Source organism: Genypterus blacodes, unplaced genomic scaffold (genome assembly GCF_046128005.1).
Source record: "Genypterus blacodes isolate CSIRO-AG114 ecotype Tasmania unplaced genomic scaffold, CSIRO-AGI_Gbla_v1 ptg000015l_1, whole genome shotgun sequence".
NCBI lineage: Eukaryota > Metazoa > Chordata > Actinopteri > Ophidiiformes > Ophidiidae > Genypterus > Genypterus blacodes.
This window is the reverse complement of record NW_027466829.1, coordinates 5,769,338-5,792,500: the sequence shown is the minus strand read 5'-3', so window position 1 is coordinate 5,792,500 and position 23,163 is coordinate 5,769,338. Positions and strand designations below refer to the sequence as shown.

General features: G+C 45.5%; 4 protein-coding genes across 10 annotated transcripts in view; 3 read left to right on the top strand and 1 right to left on the bottom strand.

Annotated features, from left to right (window-relative positions):
• The window catches only part of myrf (myelin regulatory factor), a 17,546-nt gene extending 5,169 nt beyond the window's left edge, over positions 1–12,377 (top strand). The window contains exons 2-26 of one of the 2 annotated variants that reach the window (XM_076140710.1): positions 2,130–2,220; positions 2,358–2,807; positions 3,390–3,451; positions 4,033–4,246; positions 4,360–4,460; positions 4,602–4,716; positions 5,465–5,660; positions 5,742–5,818; positions 5,902–6,012; positions 6,127–6,217; positions 6,606–6,806; positions 6,994–7,102; positions 7,644–7,753; positions 7,828–7,988; positions 8,072–8,144; positions 8,236–8,318; positions 8,439–8,507; positions 9,013–9,080; positions 9,183–9,257; positions 9,349–9,573; positions 9,732–9,825; positions 9,927–9,989; positions 10,068–10,173; positions 10,263–10,337; positions 10,471–12,377. In XM_076140710.1, the coding sequence (XP_075996825.1) occupies positions 2,130–2,220; positions 2,358–2,807; positions 3,390–3,451; positions 4,033–4,246; positions 4,360–4,460; positions 4,602–4,716; positions 5,465–5,660; positions 5,742–5,818; positions 5,902–6,012; positions 6,127–6,217; positions 6,606–6,806; positions 6,994–7,102; positions 7,644–7,753; positions 7,828–7,988; positions 8,072–8,144; positions 8,236–8,318; positions 8,439–8,507; positions 9,013–9,080; positions 9,183–9,257; positions 9,349–9,573; positions 9,732–9,825; positions 9,927–9,989; positions 10,068–10,173; positions 10,263–10,337; positions 10,471–10,563 (3,113 nt within the window). In that variant the 3' untranslated portion in view covers positions 10,564–12,377. Of the gene's footprint in view, positions 1–2,129; positions 2,221–2,357; positions 2,808–3,389; positions 3,452–4,032; positions 4,247–4,359; positions 4,461–4,601; positions 4,717–5,464; positions 5,661–5,741; positions 5,819–5,901; positions 6,013–6,126; positions 6,302–6,605; positions 6,807–6,993; positions 7,103–7,643; positions 7,754–7,827; positions 7,989–8,071; positions 8,145–8,235; positions 8,319–8,438; positions 8,508–9,012; positions 9,081–9,182; positions 9,258–9,348; positions 9,574–9,731; positions 9,826–9,926; positions 9,990–10,067; positions 10,174–10,262; positions 10,338–10,470 lie in introns of both variants that reach the window. The other variant, XM_076140709.1, reaches the window with a different exon arrangement.
• An 847-nt stretch (positions 12,378–13,224) lies between these two features.
• On the top strand, positions 13,225–14,527 carry tmem258 (transmembrane protein 258). Its single transcript, XM_076138299.1, has 4 exons — positions 13,225–13,306; positions 13,595–13,704; positions 14,128–14,260; positions 14,381–14,527. The coding sequence occupies exons 1-3, from the start codon at positions 13,304–13,306 to the stop codon at positions 14,252–14,254; spliced, it is 240 nt and encodes a 79-aa protein (XP_075994414.1). The 5' UTR covers positions 13,225–13,303; the 3' UTR covers positions 14,255–14,260; positions 14,381–14,527.
• A 324-nt stretch (positions 14,528–14,851) lies between these two features.
• tmem138 (transmembrane protein 138) lies at positions 14,852–16,695 on the bottom strand. The gene is made up of 4 exons (XM_076138826.1): positions 16,077–16,695; positions 15,686–15,857; positions 15,470–15,545; positions 14,852–15,383 (listed from the first exon to the last, which is right to left on the bottom strand). Exons 1-4 carry the CDS (start codon positions 16,202–16,204, stop codon positions 15,271–15,273), a joined length of 489 nt encoding a protein of 162 aa, XP_075994941.1. The 5' UTR covers positions 16,205–16,695; the 3' UTR covers positions 14,852–15,270.
• A 318-nt stretch (positions 16,696–17,013) lies between these two features.
• On the top strand, positions 17,014–23,149 carry cracr2b (calcium release activated channel regulator 2B). Of its 6 annotated transcripts, XM_076140700.1 has the most exons (15): positions 17,023–17,055; positions 17,495–17,560; positions 18,653–18,897; positions 18,997–19,108; positions 19,282–19,429; positions 19,521–19,667; positions 19,758–19,848; positions 19,939–20,034; positions 20,121–20,308; positions 20,459–20,530; positions 20,623–20,677; positions 21,338–21,576; positions 22,272–22,363; positions 22,466–22,568; positions 22,748–22,828. In XM_076140700.1, the coding sequence occupies exons 3-14, from the start codon at positions 18,655–18,657 to the stop codon at positions 22,501–22,503; spliced, it is 1,521 nt and encodes a 506-aa protein (XP_075996815.1). In that variant the 5' UTR covers positions 17,023–17,055; positions 17,495–17,560; positions 18,653–18,654; the 3' UTR covers positions 22,504–22,568; positions 22,748–22,828. The 6 variants fall into 6 exon arrangements, with proteins under 6 accessions (XP_075996819.1, XP_075996818.1, XP_075996814.1 ...); XM_076140704.1 differs by lacking the exon at positions 17,495–17,560 and having other exon boundaries at positions 17,014–17,055; positions 22,466–22,562; positions 22,762–23,149; XM_076140703.1 differs by lacking the exon at positions 17,495–17,560 and having other exon boundaries at positions 17,014–17,055; positions 22,466–22,562; positions 22,729–22,863.
• Positions 23,150–23,163: the final 14 nt, after the last annotated feature.

The following is a 23,163-nucleotide window of genomic DNA, read 5'->3' as shown; positions in this document are numbered from 1 at the left end:
CCCAGGGAACAACGTAACAACGTGACGGCCTCAGTGATTTAAAGGGCAAAGATCATAAACGTTTAGCTTTCTAACTTTCCGATGCGTTTCGTTTACCACGGGACAGGAGAAAGTCTTCGTCCCTGGTTGTTATGAGTGAGGTGATGAAGGTGATGAAGGTGGTGAAGGTGGTGAAGGTTTCTGCTGCTCTTTGCTTTTGGTTTCTTCTCTCCAGGCCCCTGGTGCTCCAGTCAAGTCCTGGTTTGGGCAGATAGATGAAGAGATTCTGTTGTTATCAGTAAAGAACAAAGAACAAAATCAAATATTGTCTAAGAAATGACATCGTTGCTTTGTTGTATGTATTGACTGGTCTATTTCCAGTACAACAATCAGCCTGATAACTGGATGACCTGGATTCGTTTGACCTTCAGATCTGACTTATCTCAGGTTATCGAGTTGTTGATTTGTTTGGTTCCTGTTAATCAGATGATCAGAGTCTGAGTCAGTCCCGGGAGTTCTGTAGCTGATGGGGCTTATCTAGACTGGGATTAGGTGGTCTAGGTGGTCTAGGTGGTCTAGGTGGTCTTGACCAGGAGGAGAAAGCCACCCTGGTTTCTCCACTTTCCCTGGGATGAGCCGTTTCTTCTCTTCTTCTGCAATCTCATCCTTTGACGTTGTAAACTTATATTCTATTGTTCCGCATGGCCGGCTGTATTTCTCGCCCCCCTCCCGCTCCCCCCTCCTCCTTCTCCTCGCCCTCCCGTGCGTCCATCTATCTACCTTCCGCTCTCCCCCATTGCCGTATTTTTCCGTTATCAGGCCTGCCAGCTTAAATTTACTGCCTTTTTTCGGGCGGGGTGCACATCTGGAACTTATTTCAGGAGAGAACCCATACAGCTCTTCTCCCTCCTGCACTGGCATGTATCAAAAGACATCAACCATCTGCCTCTATGTGCTGTGAACAAAGTGAACAAGCCAGTCTGTGTCAACTGGTGTGACCCTCCTGCCGCCCCCCCATGTGATGTTTGATTCTGTTTGATCGATAAATGAGGTGAAGTGCTGTGATGGGTTGATGACTTTGTGGCTTTGTTGATATAAATGGTTGTTATTCCCAATGTGAGCATTTGGGCCGATCTCCTGACTGAGCTCGTGGTGAAAGTGATACTTTTTGTTGAGCAGCGTTGTTGGGCAACAAAGAGAGGGAAAAGCTGAACATTTTCCCAATGTTAACACAGAAATTCCATGCATTCCCAACCGAGTAGCTACTTAATCTATCAGAGAGAGAGAAGAGAGAGAGAGAGAGAGAGAGAGAGAGAGAGAGAGAGAGAGAGAGAGACAGAGACACCCGCTCTAAAGCAGTCCCCGAACCTCTGCTTTCACCCCTCCGATCTCTCCTTCTCTGACTCTCTGCTTCCTGTGAGTCAGAGCCGATATTCCCACACTGACGCAGAGTTTCCGTACTTTAGGATGAATCAGGATGAGGTTCATTTAAAGCAGATCTACACATTCTAAACGGATAACGCAGTATAAGTGCTTCTTCCTCTGCCCTATCTGCAGATTAGGAGCGGTCATGTGTATGGGATTTGTGGGGCTTTGTGCTATCAGAGGGTGAAAATGAGCCCGCATGGTGGAGGAGCTCGGGACAACCGCTCCATTCTTTACACCCTCTTCATTCTGATCGTGTTTACATATGACATGAGTGAAGAGTGTATTGATCATGTGAGCAGGTGATTGAAGCTCAGTTCCTCAAGGGTCTGTATCTGTAACCACCTAAATGTGGGGGTAATGCTCTTATAACACAAACTTACACTGTTGACCATTGTCCTGTAACCTTCATCTTTGTAAGATAATCGTAGCTCCATATTTTCTCATAATTATGTGTTCAACAAAAGATAGTCAAGACTGTTGTGTGTATAAATGTCCCAAAAGACAACTTAGTAGGGATATGTGAAGAAAAGCAGTGTTACTAACTTGTGCTGTGTTATTAGATAAGGCCTGCAGTCAACTATTACAACACAGGTTTATGTTGAAAGCAGAGCTGTTATGGCAGTGTGTGAGTGTGTGTGTGTGTAGCTGCTGAAAGATTCCTGTTGCTAATTCCCAGATGCTCTCCATCTGCCCTCCATGTTCCCTCCTTCCCTGCTCCACAGGTCATGATATTATCAGTTCTCTGGAGCCAGCCAACATCGACACCAGTATCCTGGAAGAGTACATCAGCAAAGAGGACGACAGCACAGACATGTCAGTAGGGACTCGACCCAGCAACCAAATTACACCCTAACAACACGCAGCAACTCAATCAGATCCTCACTTTACAAAGGAATTAGTTTTTCTCTGATAAGGCTAATCACTTCTCTTTTTCTTCTCCTTTCTCCCAGCTGTTTCTCAGAGGTCCACAGCGCCCCGGGACCAAATTACTCATCTCCCCAGGCAGGAGTGTCCTCCGCTGGGGGGTTGGTGTGTGGTGTGAGCCCCCCTATTCCTCTGCGGGTAGGACCCCCCCTGCCTGGGCCCCCTAACTGTCAGAACGCCTACCCAGCAGGTCCGTCCCTGGGCCTCCGACACAGCTACGCCTGCATCGGGCAGCCGCAGCCGCAGCAGCAGCAGCAGCAACAGCAGCAGCAACAGCCACAGCAACACCACCAGCACCACCAGCAGCAGCACCAACAGCAGCACCAACAGCAGCACCAACAGCAGCAACACCAACAGCAGCAGCAGCAGCAAGAGCAGCAGCAGCACCAACAGCAGCAGCAGCAAGAGCAGCAGCAGCACCAACAGCAGCAGCAGGCTCACGTCAAGCCTGAGCACAGGGGTCACTACGCTCCAGGGTGAGCAGTCTGAGACACACAACACTGAGACAGAATTCCAAGGAAGAAGCTGGATTTGGAGTAATGGGATAAAATTGCACAATGAGTGGACACTTAGGAATGTTGCAAAGAAGTGAAGCGATGTTAACATAGAATCCCAAATGTCTGATGACGCAGTGTTTCTGTTTATATTCCATTTTCATGGTCTTATTCACCCAGACACACACCCTACTACAGGTGGATTGCACAATCAATACTTGATTAAGTTTCATTCGCTCAAACAAAGCATGGCAGAGCTGGAGAAGGGAGGCTGATAACACACACACACACACACACACACACACACACACACACACACAAACAGAGTCAAATTACCTGACGCACACGGTCATGTGCGTAGTATTTCAACACTAATGCCGAACCCAAAGGAGATTAAAACATGTTTTGGTAAACAGACAGAGTGCAGCAGCAGCAGCAGCGGCGTGCTCGGCCCCGTCAGCATGGTACGACCGGAGATGATGCTACATGTGGTTTGGTTTTTTGAAGGTGTAACGTCAGGTTGCGTTTGTGAATATTAAATCTCCCACCCTCCATTTCCTTTAGGACGCTACCCGAGTCCCCCCCGGACTCCAGCTCCGAGCCGTACTCCCCTCAGCAGGTGAATGGTGAGTAACGCATGTCTTCACTTTGCCTCAGGAGAGAGAGAGAGAGAGAGAGAGAGAGAGAGAGAGAGAGAGAGAGAGAGAGAGAGAGAGAGAGACGCAGATGTGGATGATTGTGGCGTATTGACTCGGTGGAAGGTCTCAAAATCCATAGCTGTCACTCATCACCCTGTTTGATCAGAGTGATGATGAGGAGAAACTAAACCAATGAGCTCACAAATCCATACGGGAAGACGCTTTGTCGTTCATTCACCTGCAGTTTGTTTCCATCTGTTTCTTCTAAAACCGCAAACTGAAGGAGTCAAAGTCATTATGTACCGCTTGCGGCTCACTCACACACACACATACACACACACACACACACCTGTGTTGGTCTTTCCCATAAGTAAAAAGGAGTGGAATCGTGTTATCTGATGGGAATCCCTCCAGTTTTAAAACAATGGAAAGTACCTGAAGCCAAGGTTGGCAGAAAGTAGAACATGGTTCAGTTTGGCAGGAAGAGAAAAGCAAAGTGGACACATGGATCCTTCAGTCTGTGTGTCACCATGACAACCCAACCTACAGCCACTTCCTGTGTCTTTCAGATCCTCATATGATCAGGACCATGACACCGGAAAACATGTGTCACATGACGCCTCCGCCGCCGCACGGCCACTATCCCAGCATGCACCGGGACATGTACATGAAGCCCGAGCCCCTGATCACACAGTACCCCATCGGCCCGGCAACCAGCGGGAGCGGCGACATGCAGCAGACGCAGATGCTCCACCAGCTTCTGCAGCATCCTCAGGGGCAGGAGTGAGTGATGAAGACACTACGCACCAGGGGAGGGGGAGGAGAGAGAGGTGGGTGTGTGTGAGAGAGTGTGTGTGTCTGCGTGTATTGACTGTGCTTTCCATTTACGCACACAGTGGAATCGTAGTTCACCAGGCCAAGAAGAGGAAGCACTCTGACTCTCCTAACAGCACACTCAACTCCCAAATCCTCACAGGTATCATCAAACAAGAACCAGGTAGGCAGGCCTCCTCTTCCTCACCTCCTCTTCCTCAGCTCTTCCTCACCCTTCAGCTGTCTGTGGCACAAACACGGTTGTGGTTGTTCTCGTCTTTGTTCCGTCTCACCTTAACTGCTGATTTCTTTCTAACTGTCGCAGGTTTAATGCAGGATGCAGACAATGCGTACTTGGACCCCAACTATCAGTGCATTAAGTGGCAGCCGCACCTTCAGAACAAATGGACGCCGCTGTACGACGTCAACTGCAAAGAGCTGTGGGTTGGAATTTCGTTTCGGGGCACTATCTCATCATCTTTAGCTCTTCATTTCTTTTCTTTTTTTTCTTCTAAATAAACAAAGTTTGCCAGAACTAAAAGCTCGGCGCAGAGAGGCAGAAATGAAAGGAGTTATAATTGGATAAATGGATTTCTCTGCAAAACACACAGAGGGAGTGGCGATGTGATAGGAGGGTTACGGAGGTCTACAAATTCCTCCGAGGTGAGCGGTGCGGAGGAGTGAACAAACGTCCAGTTTCGCCTTAGAGAGATGATGTAAGGCGGGGGCGGGGGCGGGCTGGGGAGGGAGGGAGGGGTGGGGGGGGCGAGGGTGAGGGGGGGCAGAGGGGGGAATTAGTGTGTACCTTCATGTGCTGTTACTGTGCCAAATTGGACAGAAATATTGTGCGGGAGGAAGGTTGAAATGAACTCGCAGGACCTACTTAATGGAAGCAACAGCACCTGGCTCTCCATCTTAGTCTGCAGCTCAGCAAAGCAACGACAATGAGAGGACATTGACGTCAGCACAGCTCTCCTTTTATCTCTTCTTTACATCTCGGCATTCTGTCAAAGTCATGTTTTTACTCTGCCTTCCAGGTCGTAAATCACCGTATTCACATTATTCTGCAAGTGTGTGTTCGTTTCCTATTCACGCTGTTTGTGTGTGTGTGTGTGTGTGTGTGTGTGTGTGTGTGTGTGTGTGTGTGTGTGTGTGTGTGTGTGTTCCCGTCTCTCTCCCTGTTTGTAGGCCGATGCCCACCTACCGTGTCGACGCCGACAAGGGCTTCAACTTCTCCTTGTCTGACGATGCGTTCGTCTGCCAGAAGAAGAACCACTTCCAGGTCACGGTGTACGTCGGCATGCTGGGTGACCCCAAGTACATCAAGACGAGCGACGGCCTGCAGCCCATCGACTGCTTCTATCTCAAACTCAACGGAGTCAAGGTAACAGGAGGCAGAAAAGTCAACGCGGTGATCTGAAGCCTGAACATGTGATTGACTGTGGAGTTTCTGATTTGTTTGTAGGTGGAAGCTGTGAATCAGTCCATCAGCGTGGAGCAGTCACAGTCCGACCGCAGCAAAAGACCCTTCAAGCCCGTGCTGTGAGTCTCCACTCTGACAAATACCATCAAAGTGGCACGAAAACAGGTTTGTGTGACATCATTGCGGTGTGTTTGTGCTTTAGGGTAACGTTGCCCTCAGAGCAGGTCACCAAGGTTACAGTGGGACGCCTGCACTTCAGCGAAACCACCGCCAACAACATGAGGAAGAAGGGCAAACCAAACCCCGACCAGAGGTGAAACACACACACATCGCTGCGTACAAACATCATGATTCCATGTGTATCCAGAACGCTGGTCACCACAGCTCCTCCCTGTGTGTGTGTGTGTGTGTGTGTGTGTCCTGGCAGATACTTCATGCTGGTGGTGGCGCTGCACGCTCAGTCCCACAGTCAGACCTACACTGTGGCCGCTCACTCCTCAGAGAGGATCATCGTCAGGGTAAAGCCCTTCAATCTGGACATGTCTGTCTACCTCCTCCACCAATCACATCCCTTAGAGCGTGACACCTTTCTCACCAACACGGTATTTGAAATTATTTGGGTGAACCACAGGCAACATTACAATATACTGTAGCGTTCCACAGAGGGAGGAGCCTCACTCACACGTTTAACTCACACTAACACTTCAGGTTCACGAGAGCGATAGCAGACCGTAGTGACATCATTCGTAAGGTTAAAATGTGTGATTCATGTAGGATACACAGTCATGTTTAGGTGCTGATTTGTCATGGTTTAGTTTAGCGTGTTGTCTCTAATCCTTTGCCCCCCGGTGTGTGTGTGTGTGTGTTAAGGGTGCACTTTTATTGCTCCGTGTCTCTGTGTCGTAGGCGTCTAACCCAGGTCAGTTCGAGAGCGACAACGAGGTGCTGTGGCAGCGAGGCCAGCTGTCCGACTCGGTGTATCACCACGGCAGGGTGGGCATCAATACCGACCGGCCGGACGAGGCCCTCGTCGTCCACGGCAACGTGAAGATTATGGGCTCCCTGGTTCACCCGTCTGACATCAGGGCCAAAGAGAACGTCCAGGAGGTCAGGATGAGGCTTTGAGTGTGTGTTTATGAAAAATATATGTGCGTGTGTGTGTGTGTGTGCCTGTGTGTGAATCACGCCGCTCTGTCCATCCATAATGACTTAGTGCTGCGTCAGTGTGTCATCTACAGTGTCAGCGTCATGTTCATCCCCTCGTCTGCATGGCTGTCATTCTGTCTGTGTGTAGGTCGACACCACAGACAATTTGAAACGGATCTCTCAGATGAGGCTCGTCCACTATCATTACAAGCCCGAGTTTGCTGCCACCGTGGGCATAGAGAACACATCAGATACTGGTAACATGCTGCGCTACCTCACCTACATATAACATCTGCTCAAATGTCAATGTTTGCTTCTATTTAGGGGTGTAAAAAGTCCATTTACAAGGTGCTTCATTCATTCAAATGTTGATAATAATCATTATTACTATACCAGCCTGTTATTACTATTAACATATACAAATGAATCCTCCTTATATACTGTATATCTGTCCTTTAAAGAGATCCTATATTCTTTGTACTGTAAGTGTAAGTTGCCACCATCTTGTTTGTAAACTCAGTGAGGTTTTGTGTATTAAAATCATCAAATTGAATAGAATTGTGTTGGATATGAAAGAATTCTGATGCATGGAGTCGCTCCCTAAGTAATGATAAAGGCATTGATTGGCCTTAGGATGAAAGATTTTCATCTCTTCCTCCATCAGCTCATTTGTGTGCATGTTGTCATGGTAATGTCTTCATATTTGAGCGCTGTTCCTGCACGGTGACACAAAACGTTTCCCCCCCTGAGTCTGTGTCCGCTCTCTGAGTCCAGCCCCTGTGATGTTCCTCCCTGTAGGTGTGATCGCTCAGGAGGTTCAGCAGATCTTACCTGAAGCAGTGAAGGAAGGAGGAGACGTGGTGTTTGCCAACGGAGAGACCATACCCAAACTGTTAGTCGTCAACAAGGTAATGAAGCGACACGCAGGTACGCACAGACATCACTGACCATGAACACAATCTGACGACTGGCTCTTCCTCAGGATCGTATCTTCATGGAGAACGTGGGCGCGGTGAAGGAGCTGTGCAAGCTGACGGACAACTTAGAGACTCGTATAGATGAGCTGGAGCGCTGGAGCCGCAAACTGGCCAAGCTGCGGCGTCTTGACAGCATGAAGAGCACCGTGAGCGGAGGCACCATCAGGTAAGAACCACGGGTGAATGCTAACTCAGTAGATGTGTTTGACATCCAGATGTTCTTGTTGACAATCCCGTTTGCCCATGCAGCACATCAGGGAGCTATTTTAGCCGGTCAGGAAGCGGCCCACTCAAGAAGAAGACAGTCAAACCTGGGGGCAAGGTCCGTGGTGCTGTTTGTGTTTTTAAAGCATAAAAACATGAGGGAATAAAGGGCTTATGTCATGTATGCTTCTGTTTTGTTATTGATGCAGAACTCGCCCTCGGATCAGGGGTGCATCAGCCAGAGGTTTATGCAGGGAACCATCCTGGCACTCGTCATCGTCATGGCATTCAGGTTAGACTGATGAAGGACAAACCTGCTTCCATAACTCCACAGCAACCTGATGATGATGATGATGATGACGATGATGATGATGATGATTGTTTGTCTGTCTGTCTGTCTGTCTGTCTCCAGTGTCATTTCCATGTCCGTCCTTTACGTCCTGACTCTTCACCACAGAGGAGACGCGGTAGAGAAAGACGGGTACGTTCAGCTTTACGGTGCGACGCATCGACTCCTGGCTTTTCTTCTTCTCTTGTCTTTGACTGTAAACTGATTTCTTCCTTGCCTTCTGTAGCCTTGTCTCTCCCTGTGTTCTCTACATCTCTTGGATGCCCGTCTTCACTGCCACTGTCACTTTCTGTCCACCTGTCTGTCCATGGTACGCTCTCTCTCTCTCCCCTCTTGCTTCAGAGTTACTCTGTCAGCACTGTTGGATGTTTTTCACTACTCTAAGTATTCTTACATGTAGTCTATTTTAGACTTCTGCTGCAACTTCCTTTTGTATAATGTTTTACCTTTAAATGAAAACTCACTTGTTAAATGTTTAGTTTTTGGTCTTTGCCTCTCAATATTAATTGTCCTGCTGTGAAATTCGCGAACTTCCCCCATCATTGATCAACAAAGCCTTACCTCAGCTTATCTTACCTTACCTTACCTTATCCCATCTTATCTTATCCTGCTGTTCTGCCTGGTCTGACTGGCGCAGGTCCAAGGCTGCCCTTGGATCCTCACACAGGAGTCCGTTCACTCCTCCGTCCTCCACCCCCACGGCAGGTAATTAGAGCTCCTTATGAAGTGACCAGTATCAGTCAAACAGAAATGTGCCATATCTGCTCGGATCTTATCTCTTTTTTTTGTCTCCATCAAATGCTTCAGCTTGCTGTTCAACCACAGCTGTAAACAACCAATCATCTACCATTCTGAATTTAAATAACAACCAATCCACAGAAGGTAAACCACATCCACCCATGACATAAAGCACAAAGAAAACATGTAAGGTTTTAATGTGAGAAGGTTTCTCTAAATGATCTTACTTCTCTAGATCTAGGCAGCTTAGTTCCCACACCAGTCACTATCAGTAAGAAGGCCAAGTCCAGGCCCATGGACAAGGACGGACGCTTAAGGAACCGTCTGAGCCACACCTCAGCACCGCTCTACTCTGCCAAGCCCAAAAGGCCCTCCGACACGGACGGGGTGGGAGCCGCCAATCGTCTGCCTGGCGGACAGCAGCCACTGCCACGCAGACAACGCAGCGCACAAGCAGACGGTACATCCCCAAACACAACCCAGACGCTGCACTTAACACACACATACACACACATCATATGACAGCATGGAAACACTGTAAATCTGCGAGTAGAGGGAGTTTACGGAAGGTGTAGTGCTGTTGCAGTCGCTCATAATTCAGCCGTCTTGCCTTTGCAGGAGGAATGTCGACTCTGCCTTTGATTGGCCTTCGTATCGTGGAGACGGACCAGGAGATCACAGCACGACGTTGCGCAACACCAGAGAGCTGCAGGTATGTACTGAAAGAGGTTTGAGTGTGAAGTTGCCGATGTGTGTTAACAGTTTCAGTTCAAGCTTGTGTGTGCTGACGCTGCTTCTCTCTGTTGTCTGCAGCTACACAGTGTCGCTCCACGGGAAGAGGAACTCTTCCATCTCACAAATCACTTTGCACATGACGTAAGTACACAAAGATCACATGACGGTATCTACACAAGGGTTCCACCGTGTTAAACTGTGTGTTTAATGAAACTGCAGGTCCAGTAACAGTGTGTGGGTAAGACAATGCGGAGCCACCAGAGGACGTTTATGTCCCGGCCACACAGAGACAGAGATCTACCGTGGACACACTGCATCAACCAAGGTACATGATGTTCCATCGAAAAGTACATATGTAAATGTAATCAAAACACACTCGTGTGACTGATTTGGTCACTTCCTCTCTCCACCCAGGGGACTCGTCACCTGTGGTCGGTGCCGGTGCCGTCTTTCCAGGACATCACCTATCACTTCCGTGTCTCCCTGTCTGTAAGTAAACCCGCCTCCGTAATATGAGGAATGATGATCTCTGTGATCTTACTGTGACAAAATTTCAGCATCTGATTTGAGTTTGAGCGGAGCTGATGAGTAACTTGGTCTCTCCCGTGCCTTCCGCTGACAGAGTGAAGTGACTTGTGCGTCTGAGGAGGTGCCTGGATTCAAACCCCCCTCGTACTCTGACTACCACTTTCTCATTCAAAGCAGCTGTGTGTGAAGAGGAGGGCCGGTGTGGCCCAGCGCCGCCATGTTTCATCTCTGTGGATCCGTTTGTGTGTTGCAGTAATGGGACGTGCCTTTCTCCTGTTCGTGTACATTATTTTTAAAGAGACTCATACAGTACAAACTATCTACCATCGCACTCTCTGTAATCCCCTCCATGTGTAAATGAATTAAGATGTGTTTTTGTCTGAGACCACTGGCATTTGAAACACTGTTAAGCTTCTTTTGTTTTGTATCGGTCTTTGCAGGATGTCAGTGGAGCTTCACTGTGAATGAAAGCTGTGTTGTGTCACTGTGTTAGTTGCGATCGCGAACAAGTAACGTCCACGACTTTAAAGTGTTTCTGTTTTATACTGATCACCGTCTTCCAACCTTTAACTTGCTCCGTGATCACTTTTTAGAATTGAATTGTCCAAATGAAGTGCAGACGAAGAAGATTTTAAGAGGTGATACATTTTTGTTTGGTTCTGTAATCCTGCCAATCGGTGGAAAGTGGAAACAAGACGTACTTTTCCATGGTTGTATACACTGGAGAGGAGATCATTGCTTTCTCCTGACACCCACATTCAGAATATACCTCAGTAGTTCACACTGGCAGATCCTGGGCCTCCACAGTGGCACATTTGTGTGGCAGTCTGCACGACTAAATTACTCACTGTCTCCTCACGCAGCATCTGACTGTGCACTGTACAGAGGCGGAAATAATGTGCAGTATTTACATCTCAACCACACTGAATGAAACATCAAATTGTATGTGTACATTATGCAAACCCCCCTGATGGTCACTCCCTTAACAAAGAGGTCCCTCTGAGTCCGGCTCGTTCTCGGAAGCAGATTCACTGGGTGTCTGTGATAAGACTGGACGGGGATCCAAATCACTGGAAAACAGGCTTGTTAGTGTAGAAACTCTGAAAAGCTTTTGGCATCTCATAGCGGAATGACTTTATGTCCAACACTGACAATATTCAAGAGACACTGGAATAGCTTACACTGTAGTTTGGTAACTGGACAGAATGCTGGTAAGGCAGAAAAGAAGAAGAAGAAAAAAATGATACATCTCAGTTCAGACGCTTCTTCAACTGTTTATTCCATTTTAACAACTTGATCAAAGCAGAGAGAACACACATTACGCAGAGAATAATGACATCATACACTGGAGTGTTTCACGTATTTCTCTGGGAGTTTTAAACTATTTACCTGTGCCAAATAACAACGTGGAATGTGATAACATCCTTAATATAAATATATCTCAACCCTGTAATGTACGTAGACTTTAGCTTTCTGTTTTATTTGTTGTGTTTTTCTCCACACTCCCCCAAACATGCATTGATCATCATTGTTGACGTTATTGTTGAATACATTCTTTGTCTGCATTGTTGGTGTCTGCATTCAGAATGGAAAGCCATGATAGTGAATCTCAATCCTGATGAAATTGGAAAAACAGCCATGATATAAATTAGTTTTAGTACTTTCAATAATATGAAGACATTGTACAATGTGTTCAATATGATTATTTTGACTTTAGTGTATTCAGTGTGTTATTTTAGCTTATTTATAATGCACCAGCTAGCATAATGAAACCATTCTAGCACTTTTTGCACTGTACATATGAACTGTTTTTGCTCTGTCCAGTGCACCCGGCTGGTTTCACTCACTCTGGCGTAACTGCATTACCAGTAAATGTATAGCTTAATTTTGTAACAGCTAATTTTCCTTTTTACCTGATGTGTGTCATTTTGTTTTATAGCTCATATTTTTGTTGTAATATCAGTAATATATTAACTTTTAGCGATTGGAGCCCATTTCACTTGTTGGACATAAAAGATTAATTTGCAGTGTATTCACATATTACTCTCTCACACACATACACACACACACACACACACACATACGAAGACAGACACGAAAACATTTCAAGATTTTAAATGTAGCACAACTTTCCAAGCTAAAGACGCCGGTCACGACACTAATATTTGTTGTGGACTTTAATATCAATACTGCTTTAATCACTACTCTGTTGTACTCCACCACCGTCTTCCATGTTTGTTTTTTATTAGACCACGTCTTCATTATATTTTCAAAGCCTTTGTCAAAATTTTGCTGTAATAATATGAATGCATGCAGTAAATAAAATTGTGATTAAACATCCTGGTGTGTTTAATGACTCCAGTTCCGTCAAACGAAGGCGCTCACTTCATCCGCTAGGGGGCAGAAAAGAGTTTATAAAAGAGACCTTCTCACTATTTGCCCTGGGATTCGTCTTCCAGATTGAATTGAAGATTGAAGTTCAGCCAATTGAAACGTACAAATACTTCAAAATAGATACAATTTAAATGCGTATGAGTCTGCATGCTTCGATCTGTGCATAAAGATTCCAATTGAAATAAATAGTTTGAAGAAATATCAAAGTAAAAGATTAAGATAGAAAACGGATAAACTAAAAAAAACATCTATATATTTTAATGAAATTATTTTAATAATGATTTCAAAATAATAACTTGATCACACCAATAATGTGTGACAAAGACGTTTAATGTCTAAAGTAGGTCATGCTTGGTGCACTAAATACGGCTTAATGCTCCAGGGTCACTGAGGGGCCTTTTGTAAAGCCTGTAAGACTACATTCAGGGAGTTTTTGTGTCGCGTGTGACGTCACCACACACCAGGAAGTGCTAGCCAGTACGTGGCCTTTTCCTCTTGGATCCTCGCAGGCTGGAGCTTTGCTATACAACAAAATGGTAAGACGCAGGGTTTTATCTCGCTTATTGAGCTTTAAATTGACCACTCGACCTATTAAGTTGCATTTCTATATTTAAAAATAGTCACTTTCATTGGCAGAATTCTGTAATTATCGCTAGCAAACATATTTACTCGTGTCGTCTCGAACATCTAACAGCGGCTACACTGACAGTAGCTACAGTCACAGCCACAGTTTGAAGCTTTTCTTATCTCGGTGCGTTTACAGCATTTCGTTACACTTTGTGGAGATGCTGATTCCGTTTTGTGTTTCTTTGCTTCGATTGCAGGAACTTGAGGCTATGACCAGATACACCAGCCCGGTGAACCCGGCTGTGTTCCCCCATCTCACCGTGGTGCTGCTGGCTATCGGAATGTTCTTCACCGCCTGGTTCTTCGTGTATCCTTCACTCAAACATGGATGCATGCATGCAAACTACAGTGTACTTTTATGTAATATAGGTTCGTGCAGTCACGAGGGTGAATTGATTTACTAGCACTTCTAATAGACCATCAAATCAATGCTAGGACCCAGGCAGTAGTTGTCTTGTTGTACATCATTATTGCTGTTAAAATGATACAAACAATGACCAAATACTTCTAATATCTGTAATGTTTTCAGATGCTGCAAAAGCTTTTTGTTTACACAGTAACATTAGGAATGCCTGGTGTGAGTCAGGCCTGTATTTTTTGTATTATGATCAACAGAGAAACACAAATTCTGCAGAAACAAGTTAGTAAATGATGTTTTGGATGTTTTAAGTCCTCTTCACAATGTGGCTTTAGCACTTTTGTATTAACGTTTCCCTTGACGTTATGTCAGCTACGAGGTGACGTCAACAAAATACACCAGGGATGTGTACAAAGAGCTGCTGATCTCACTTGTGGCCTCACTCTTCATGGGCTTCGGTGTGCTCTTCTTGCTACTCTGGGTCGGCATCTATGTATGAATGAAGGTACGTCCAAACTCTCCTCTTCCCAAACTACCCAAACTCTTCCCAAAGACTTTTTCCAGTTATTGATGTGTCACTTAATCTCCTTTTCCGTCCCATTCCCCCCCCTTTTTTTCTCTCCAGTTTTACTGCGATAAAGAAATGAGACACATTCCAGTGGAGCGGATTACATCACAAACAGGATCAGGATTTTGGATCAGACTGCACTGACAATAAGTTTGGATCATATGGACTTTTGTTTTGACTATTAAAAGATGGATTTGTAAAACCTTTGGTGTCGTCTCCTTGGTGATCACCCTGGTAGCTGCAGCCTTTGTGATGTGGTAATATATTGTAGTTATATTAGTAATATTTAAAACAACAGAAGCTCAAGTGTACTACGCCGTAACCTTTTTGAGAATGAGCACTATCAGACAGACAGGATACTATTTGTAGTGAGTGTACTACTGGCACCTTGAACCTCAATCCCTGATTAATCTTAAGGTTAAAAATAGAGCAGTCTGCCTTGCCTGGCTGGAGGATAATACTGACTACCCTTGTGATTAAGGATTACATCACAATTATATAAGGACCAATCAATACAAACAGCAGAGACACTGGAAAACACATTTATACAAAATCAGAAATTGGCCACATAATGACAACCATGTAAACAATATAAACTAGTCTTACATCAGGCAAAGTTTTAAAAAAAAATGTCTTCCTTTGACACAAAATAGACTTTTAGCCATAATTACATATTATCATACTTTAACAAAGATTCAAATGAAGACATTCCATGGGAACATTGGCTTTTATATAAAACAGGTCTTTCCTGATCACGCAGCATTTACTGCTTAGATTGATTAACAAAGGCCTTGTTGGTTAACCTATTCTAAGTGGCTTCCTGCTTAGCTACTAAGGCGAGAACAGAAGGTGGCACAGCAGCAACACTGACCCACTCTTTAGTATACATGTGTAATACTGATACTTTCTTTCAAAGTGAACATGATGAGAAAACAGTGGTCCCGTCTTCACTGACGAGCTCTGGAAAAGGCGTCTCGCAGCCATGAAGAGGCCTCATAGAGCCTCGGGTCTCCCAGATACTCAGCTGTGCGTTTGTATAAGTAGTAGTACAACACAGCCACTGTAAAAACAAATAGTAAGCAATTATTGGTAGTATCAAAGCTAATACAGAGATTGGTCGAGCTGGTGGTTGAATTAACCATTTACCTGTTCTCTGGAAAACAAAAAGAGCTTGAAGGCCATCTGTCCACACAAAACCATTTGACTCCAACCATCTTAGGTTCTACAGAAAGACAGTACAAACATTAGATACAGTTTGTTATAAATATTAAATAAATACTCCACTTACGAACAATGTTTTGGAATTTAAATGCATAGACATATTCAGTATATCAGATGCAGTTTGGTTGAAGCAGGACATACCAACAGCCAGCAGTGCAAGCAGATGCTGAGGGTCAAATAAATGGAGGAGAACAGCAACAGAGCACGGAACTGCTTGAGCAGCAGGGACACCAGGCCCACCTGGAACACGTAGGTGTTGAACATCATCAACAGGATGATGATCATGTTGAACAAGATGGCAATGTCCTGCATTCTGGAAACAAATTGTAAGTATTTATATTGATAGTATGGTTGTTTTTCTATATTTGACAGTGTAGTGAGTAGGAGGAGGAGAGCACAGAATAAACTGATGTAAAGCACAAGGTACTTCGATTAAAATATAAGGTGATGCATTTATTATGTTATGTGAAATCGTTTTTATCAGCTGGTTAACATATAGATTTAATCAAACGTCCGTGTTTTGGTAACTTACATGAAAAGTACGAGCTGGACCACCGGCGTCCCCCTCAGGAGCTCACTGAAGGCGTTCACAAACAGATCGTAGGCCAGCAGGGTGGTCTGGATGAGCAGCACCAAGGAATAGTTCCCAGTCTGGAGCATCTTCAGGGTCTGATCCGGTCAAACCACCGGCACTTTGGGCGGCCTGGACCCGCCGAGCTTCACCGTCTCCTCGGCTTGTTTGTATCTACGCCTGGACACGCGATGGTGGCATATAGCTTGTTGCTAAAGAGGCATTCAAGGTTTAATTTAACCTGTGACGCGCATACAGTCCCAAACATAATCTTGGAGGCGGATAATAGCCTCGCTGGCCGAGGTTTCACCCTCTCATCTCCGATGATCACCCTGCTGACTCGGTCGCAGCGCAGATTTCTACTTCGATTTAATTCACCCCAGGCAAGTTTACTATTACAATATTAACTTCTATATCGGCTCTAATGAATTGAGAATAAGTTGCCCAGTTTCAGGAACAACATTAACCAACGCCGTTGTGCAGGTAAAATGTAGGGAAGGAAGTTAAAAGGTAAAGAAAGTGCTTTTATTCCCGCTTTTAGCAGCAAACCGCTACAGCACACGGAGCTTCTTCTGCTGCGTTCAGGGGAAACCTCAGCATTTCCGCAAATTCCATGGTAACGAGGCGACCAGTACCGTAATAACACGCGTACTGCCCCCCGTCATATTCCTTATTTCGACACATATTGCGCCCAGGTTAGAGTTAACTTGTTATATAAGACGTCATATTTAGCGTCTGGTAGTCTAACGTCTTAAAGTAGTAAAGAAAGTATCTGCTGTGTCGACATTTAAACAAACCACTGCGGAAACCTGTAGCTATCGGGATACACCAATCTTTACGGTAAACACCAAAATACTCACGCGTTACCGCCACCTAGCGGACGAAGCCAATGCTGGCGTGAATAAACAGAGGCGATCAAAGGTAGTGGACACCTGCGAGGGTGAGTACTCCAACTTTACACTACTGCGCTCAATTTAGACTAAATACGTGAACGTGAAGCGTTTAGACAGCGCAATAGTTCACATTTAGTTTGCTGGGATAAAACGACAGTTGAGTCATTGTTGTGAATGTTGTTGTTTCTGTGCCCATTTCATAATTATGGTATGGAACATTCCGTTGGATCTGCCCCCCACCCCCCTGTTAGCTAAATTGCTATTGTACGTTTGTTGAACCGTTTTACGATTATTTGTTGGAACATATCCGCCGTTTATCAACATAATATTGTCGTTATCGTGCAGTTTTACAGCAGCTGTTTACTTAATGCAATGTTTTCAAGTAACAAATCCTCTGTAACATCAGAGCAGACTGCTGGACCCTCTCATGTTTGAGCAACATGTAGTTTCACTTGCGCTGTAAGTATATGTATGTTATCTTTGTAGGTCTATAAAGTCACTTTCCGTGTCTGTGGGAGCTGCTCCACCTTGTACTACAGAGTGTGAAGCCAGGTGTGTGTGTGAGAGAGTTTATTTGAACTTTGGCGTGGCTATTCGCTATCAGTGAGTATGGTTTAAGATTCAGAATTCCTTGTTTACTTAACTCCCACCATCAGGAATCTGAGCCCATCCCTTTGAGTTTTAATCAAGTTTTGAAGTTGTTGTCATAGAAACAGTATCAGTATTGTATAAATACTTTTGAGGCAGAGCTTTAAGACTTTGCATGACAGCCAAGAGGGAGAATAGTTCATTCAAAACAGAGGAATGAGCCTCAGAGTATTTGACATTTGAAAGAATCATTCCATGGTGATTTACACAGATATTAACATCCCCGGTTGTAGAAATGCCATCTAACTTAAAATATGGATAGTTTTTTCCATATGAATGATGTTTATATGGACCATAAGTCAGTGTTTTATGGAGTTGTCTGCTGATACAGGATCTTCTATGTCGAGTTCTTAGACTGAAATTGTTTGCAATTGCTGGAGTTTGGACAATGCAAACAAGTGCAAATCCTTTATTTGCATGTCATTTCCCCTGGCTTTCTTCCCTCCCCTCCAAGAACACAGCAGCACTTCTCACATGACACCATCCTGTTTTTTTATCCTCCTCTCCTGGAGCACAATCATGGGCACTGCTGGCTCTAATGGTTTCTTTAACTTAACCCTCATGTTAATCAGCAGGGCAGCTGGTTACCAAGCCCATATTACAGTTTTGGTTAATAATGTATCAAATGTGTTACCGATTAACAAGCCTCCATCATTCCTCATACGGGATTCCTCCAGAAGTCCTGAAGTCATTTGATCTCAGTTACTTCTGCTCGTGATGTTTGACAAGGGAGGAGCTGCAGGTTACGCTTCCAGCACTATGTGGCAGCAGCAGCAGCAGCAGGAGAGAGGAGCCAAAGTGTTTCCTGTTTCTCAGGGAAGGGAATGTGTCTGCGATGATGCTTCAGGCTATTGAAACAATTATAACCTTTTAAATATGAAGAGACTTCACATGACTTTAGGGCAAAGTAGATTTGAAGCCTGACACGACTAAGAAGCTCCTGGACGTCCTCACCTTCCTCACCTTCCTCTCCTCTGTGTCTCTGCCTCTTCACAGCAATGTCTCATTGGTTGGATGATGGCGAGGTCCTGGTGGGGCAAGGCAGCGGTGAGATGAGCCCCATTAGGCCGGGCGTCAACGGTAACCCCAGGCCCAGGAGGAGCCACGGCCGCACGGCATCGATTGGTGCCAGGGAAACGACGGCAGGAAGTCCACAGGCTGATGTCATGGACAAGGCCAGGGAGCTGTTTGTCCTGTGTGACAAAGAGGGGAAAGGGTTCATCACCAAGCGAGACATGCAGGTGAGCTGTCAGTCTGGCCCGATAATAAAACCTGGATGTGTTTGTGAGTCTTTGTGTCTTTGTGTCTTTGTGTCTTATTCGTCCCCTTCTTCTGTCCAGACGCTACAAGCAGAGTTACCGCTGTCCCCTGAGCAGCTGGACACGGTCTTTGAGAGTCTGGACCGGAACAGTAATGGATTCCTCACCCCCGCTGAGTTCAACACAGGACTTGGTGAGTGGTTGCCACGGCTACAACTCATCATAAACTGTTCAAAAGTGAATTTAGTTACTGTTGTTATTAGGTACATTATTCTGGTGTAATAACAGTGTGTGTGTGTGTGTGTGTGTGTGTGTGTGTGTGTGTGTGTGTGTGTGTGTGTGTGTGTGTGTGTGTGTGTGGCGTAGGGGAGTTGACGGGCCTGGACGAATCCATCGAGCACAGTCGCGACGGCGCAGACGACGGCAGGAACCACGTGGACTGGACACAGGACCCTGCTGCCGTCCGCTTTCTCAACATGCTGACAGAACTCGGCGCCGACAAAATCTTCAAAGAGTAAGACAGCTACCACGGAGATGACACACAGACAGGTTCTTCTTCTGTGCGTGTTATTCAGTCTGTTCTGTGTTGTGTTGTTGTGTTGCAGTAGGTGGGAGGTCTGCTCGCTGTGGTGTGAACTTCACAGAGACAGACCGGCGCTGCTCAGTGTCTTGGAGGACGTCCTGGCCCACACTGTGTCCCATTTCCAGGACTCGCTCAGAGAGAGGGACAGTCTGGAACAAGCTCTACGCCGGTCAGCTCATGGGATCATCATCTGTTCAATTCAGATTCTATTGTGTCTTTGTTTGTTTGGTTTATTCCAATTTCATTTGTTCTGTCTCAGGCGAGAGTGTGAGCATGATCAGGTGGTCCGGTCCATGTATGAAGAGATGGAGAACCAGCTCAGAGAGGAGAGAGAGAGACGGGTTTCTCAGGTAGAGACGCAGACGGTTTTATTCTCATTCTGTGTGTGGTTTAACAGGGATCCACAAAACTGTAATCTGTGAATGTGTTGTCAAATCCAGGACAGTATTAGGCAGAGGGACAGAGGGCAACACCTCCTGGAGGAGCTGAAGATTCGGGAGCTGGACCTGGAGAACACACTGTCCAAGCAGAAGGAGGTGAGCACAGTGTCCAGGTAGAAGTCACATCCTCCCTCATCTGAAAGAACGAGACTAAAGGACACTGTTGTTTTGCTCGTGTGAAGCTGGAGATCCGAGTCCGGCAGCTGAGCTCTGAGCAGGCCAACATGAGGGAGCAGAACCAGAAGCTGCGGAGCCTCAACGTCCAGCTGCAGGAGCAGATGGAGGGCCGAGGGGAGCAGCTGCAGGACGCCCTGGGCCAGCTGAGCAAGCTGCAGATCGAGGCGGCGCAGGAGGAAATGGCCAAGCAGAGGTGAGACAGACAGCTGACCACACGATGGAACGTCAGGGGTTTAACAGACTCGACTCAAAGTGTCTGTTTCAGCCGAGCCCCGCGTTATCTGGAGAAATGACACGAGCGTGTTTACCGCCTTTGTTTTCATCTGTGTTTGCTCTGTCTCAGAGATGTGATGAAAGTGTCTAAGAACATTCAGAGAGAAAAGGACAGTCTTTTTAGACAGCTGGAGCTTCTGAGGTGAGTGTGTGTGCATGTGCGTGTGCGTGTGTGTGTGTGTGTGCAACACATCCAGAGACGTGGAAGCTCCAATGATTCTCTCTGTGTCTCAGGGACATGAACAAAAGGCTGCGAGACGAGAAGGACGCCCACCAGGGTCAGAAGCCGGTTAGTCACAGCCTCGCCGCTCTGCCGTTAACTTATTACCTCTGTGAGGACCTTTGTGCTCCGTGGCAGCAGCCTGTCTATCCTGTTTATCCCTGCTAGCCCCACGCCGTCCTCTGGTTATTTAAGCTTATTCAGTCAACGTGTGACTTTGTGTCTTTGCCACAGTTTTGGCACCGTTTTCTTCTTCAGCAATGCCTTTTCTTCTGTGGTCGGTGTTTAAAAAGAAGATATATTTTTATGTCCTTTGCCAACTTGGAGTTCTATGTGGAAGTGTAAATGTACATGTAACTATTTATGCAGATAAGTGAAGTGGGTCAGTATTTTACAGCAGTTTCTCTCTCAGCCGTCCTGTTTCTGTCACGTGTCAAACATAAAGACTGGCTTTTGCATTCAAACCTTTGTGAATCTTTACTTCAGAACTAAAACAAGACAAGACATTGAACACAAAAGCAACAAGGAGTTACAGAACAATTCATACTCTTAATTTATGTCCCCTCTATTTATTCTTTGTTTACAAGTAAGTATCAATCCTTTAGTCACAGAGAGAGTAAACAGTGGAGATGTACAGATCCATCCTGGTCACAGTGCATCCAGGTGGGCGTGTCTAAAGAAATCTTAATGTTGCTCATTTCTTCTGCCTCACCTACGAATACATTCCAGACTCCTAATGACAGAAAGCCCTTACAGAAGAACGGCTCAATCATAGGTAACTACTTTCTGCAAGACGAGCCGATGAAAAGGTTTGTATACTCTTCTCTTCTCTTCTCTTCTGTGTTATTATGGAGGATTTCCTTCAGAGGAGAGACTAATGTTGTGTGTTCACTGATCCCCAAGACAACAGAGCTCAACCGGCCAGTTGGATCAAGACGCAGAGATGTGTCGGACCGGCTCGAACTCAGGTAGGACCAATATGACATCAACAGACACAAACACAGAGCGTACAGGAGATCCTGTGAGGGTGATCTCATGTGATATCATGTGATCTCATGAGGGTGAGCACTCCTTCATTCCTTCTGCACAGGACACGTCTTCAATACAATCAATACAACTGTGGGTAAACAGTGATCACCTTTAGTTGTCACCTGTTATTACGACATGTCAGAGTGTTTCACATGCCAAAATGCAAATGTTTGTCCCACTTTCCATACACATACATTATTATTGTAACGACTGAAGAATTCACAGGCAAGTGGACTCAGAGACGGGAACTAGATTAAAGAAACCCAGTGTTTAATAGTCGAAAAAAAGGAACAGGGAACAATAAACATGATGACGATCGCTGAAACACAAGCTGCAAAGGCAAACTGGCACAGAGAGAGAGAGCAGAACACACAGGCTGAATACACCAGGGAGGAAAGGATAATGAGGGACAGGCCAAAACTAATCAGGGCGGCACAGACACTCACACAGGCGGGAAACACCAGGGACAGGAAGTGAGGTATCTCAAACCAGAGGAGAGGAGGAGTGTAACTAAATAAAACAGGAAACGATGAATGAATGGTCACACATGAAAGTTTTATGTTTCACAGTTAGTTTTCCTCACACATGTACTGAGGTGAGTGTGTGTGTGTAAGCTGCTGTCTGTCTGTCCCAGGTGTGAAGGAGCTGTGCTGAGGCTGCCAGGCGACCCAGTGGCCCCGGCTGGCAGTCACAGAACAACAAGGCAGGGCCCCGACGCTGGCCGCGGTGAGAGGCATTTGAATAAACAAACCTTTTCTGCACTGATTCCCTCATAGTATCGCTGCTACGATATGGAAATATCTGTAGACCAAATGTGGCTTTCCGTAGGTTACACGGTGATGCAGCAGCGCCAGGCCGCGTTCTGAGAGTGCAACACACAGACTGAACGTGACGAGGGCGTGCTGATGACTCACCGGCTGGCTGGGTATGGCTGCACATTTGTTTTATTTGTTTAACGTGTTGGCATAAGGACACGCTGTTGTCTCCTGTTGTTCTTCTCACACTTTCACTTCATCTGCATCCCTCTGGTATCTGCACTCTTCTTGTTTTGAAAAACATTCTGAGTGATATTTAAATCTTCCTTACCTCAGGATGTTTGCTGCTCAACACTGTGTGTCAACAAGGGGAGAGTGCACTTTGGCTGGCTGAGGACACGAGAGAAGAAGAGACGGCTGCTCTCAGACACACAGGAGACTCTTCAGTCACTTTCATCTGGAAACACACACTTGCTACAAAAACAAACAAAGTTACCATTTGGTTTTGTATATTTTTCATTCAAATTTTAGCCTCTAGATTATGCATTTTTTTTATTTTTGTAATTTACATTGACATAAAGTTTTTATATATATTTATATATAAATTATAAACACAACATGTATTGTTTATTCTATATATTTGTATACAGATTAATTTCTAAGTTGTATGTTTACAGTATGTATGATCGTTCAAATGTATAAGATTAAAGGAAGTATTAAAACACATCACAAAAAAGAGGAAAATGTTCAATAAACAAAATAAAAAGTCTT

What these genes read in the sequence shown, in the direction of transcription:
- cracr2b (XM_076140704.1), top strand. Translation starts at nt 18,655, where the DNA reads ATGTCTCATTGGTTGGATGATGGCGAGGTCCTGGTGGGGCAAGGCAGC. An exon ending in TGAGTTCAACACAGGACTTG is followed by an intron (nt 19,109 to 19,281) that starts GTGAGTGGTTGC and finishes TGTGTGGCGTAG; the next exon opens with GGGAGTTGACGGGCCTGGAC. An exon ending in GCCGACAAAATCTTCAAAGA is followed by an intron (nt 19,430 to 19,520) that starts GTAAGACAGCTA and finishes GTTGTGTTGCAG; the next exon opens with TAGGTGGGAGGTCTGCTCGC.
- tmem138 (XM_076138826.1), bottom strand. Translation starts at nt 16,204, where the DNA reads ATGCTCCAGACTGGGAACTATTCCTTGGTGCTGCTCATCCAGACCACC. An exon ending in GTCCAGCTCGTACTTTTCAT is followed by an intron (nt 15,858 to 16,076) that starts GTAAGTTACCAA and finishes ATTTGTTTCCAG; the next exon opens with AATGCAGGACATTGCCATCT. An exon ending in GCTTGCACTGCTGGCTGTTG is followed by an intron (nt 15,546 to 15,685) that starts GTATGTCCTGCT and finishes GTCTTTCTGTAG; the next exon opens with AACCTAAGATGGTTGGAGTC.
- tmem258 (XM_076138299.1), top strand. An exon ending in TTCACCGCCTGGTTCTTCGT is followed by an intron (nt 13,705 to 14,127) that starts GTATCCTTCACT and finishes ACGTTATGTCAG; the next exon opens with CTACGAGGTGACGTCAACAA.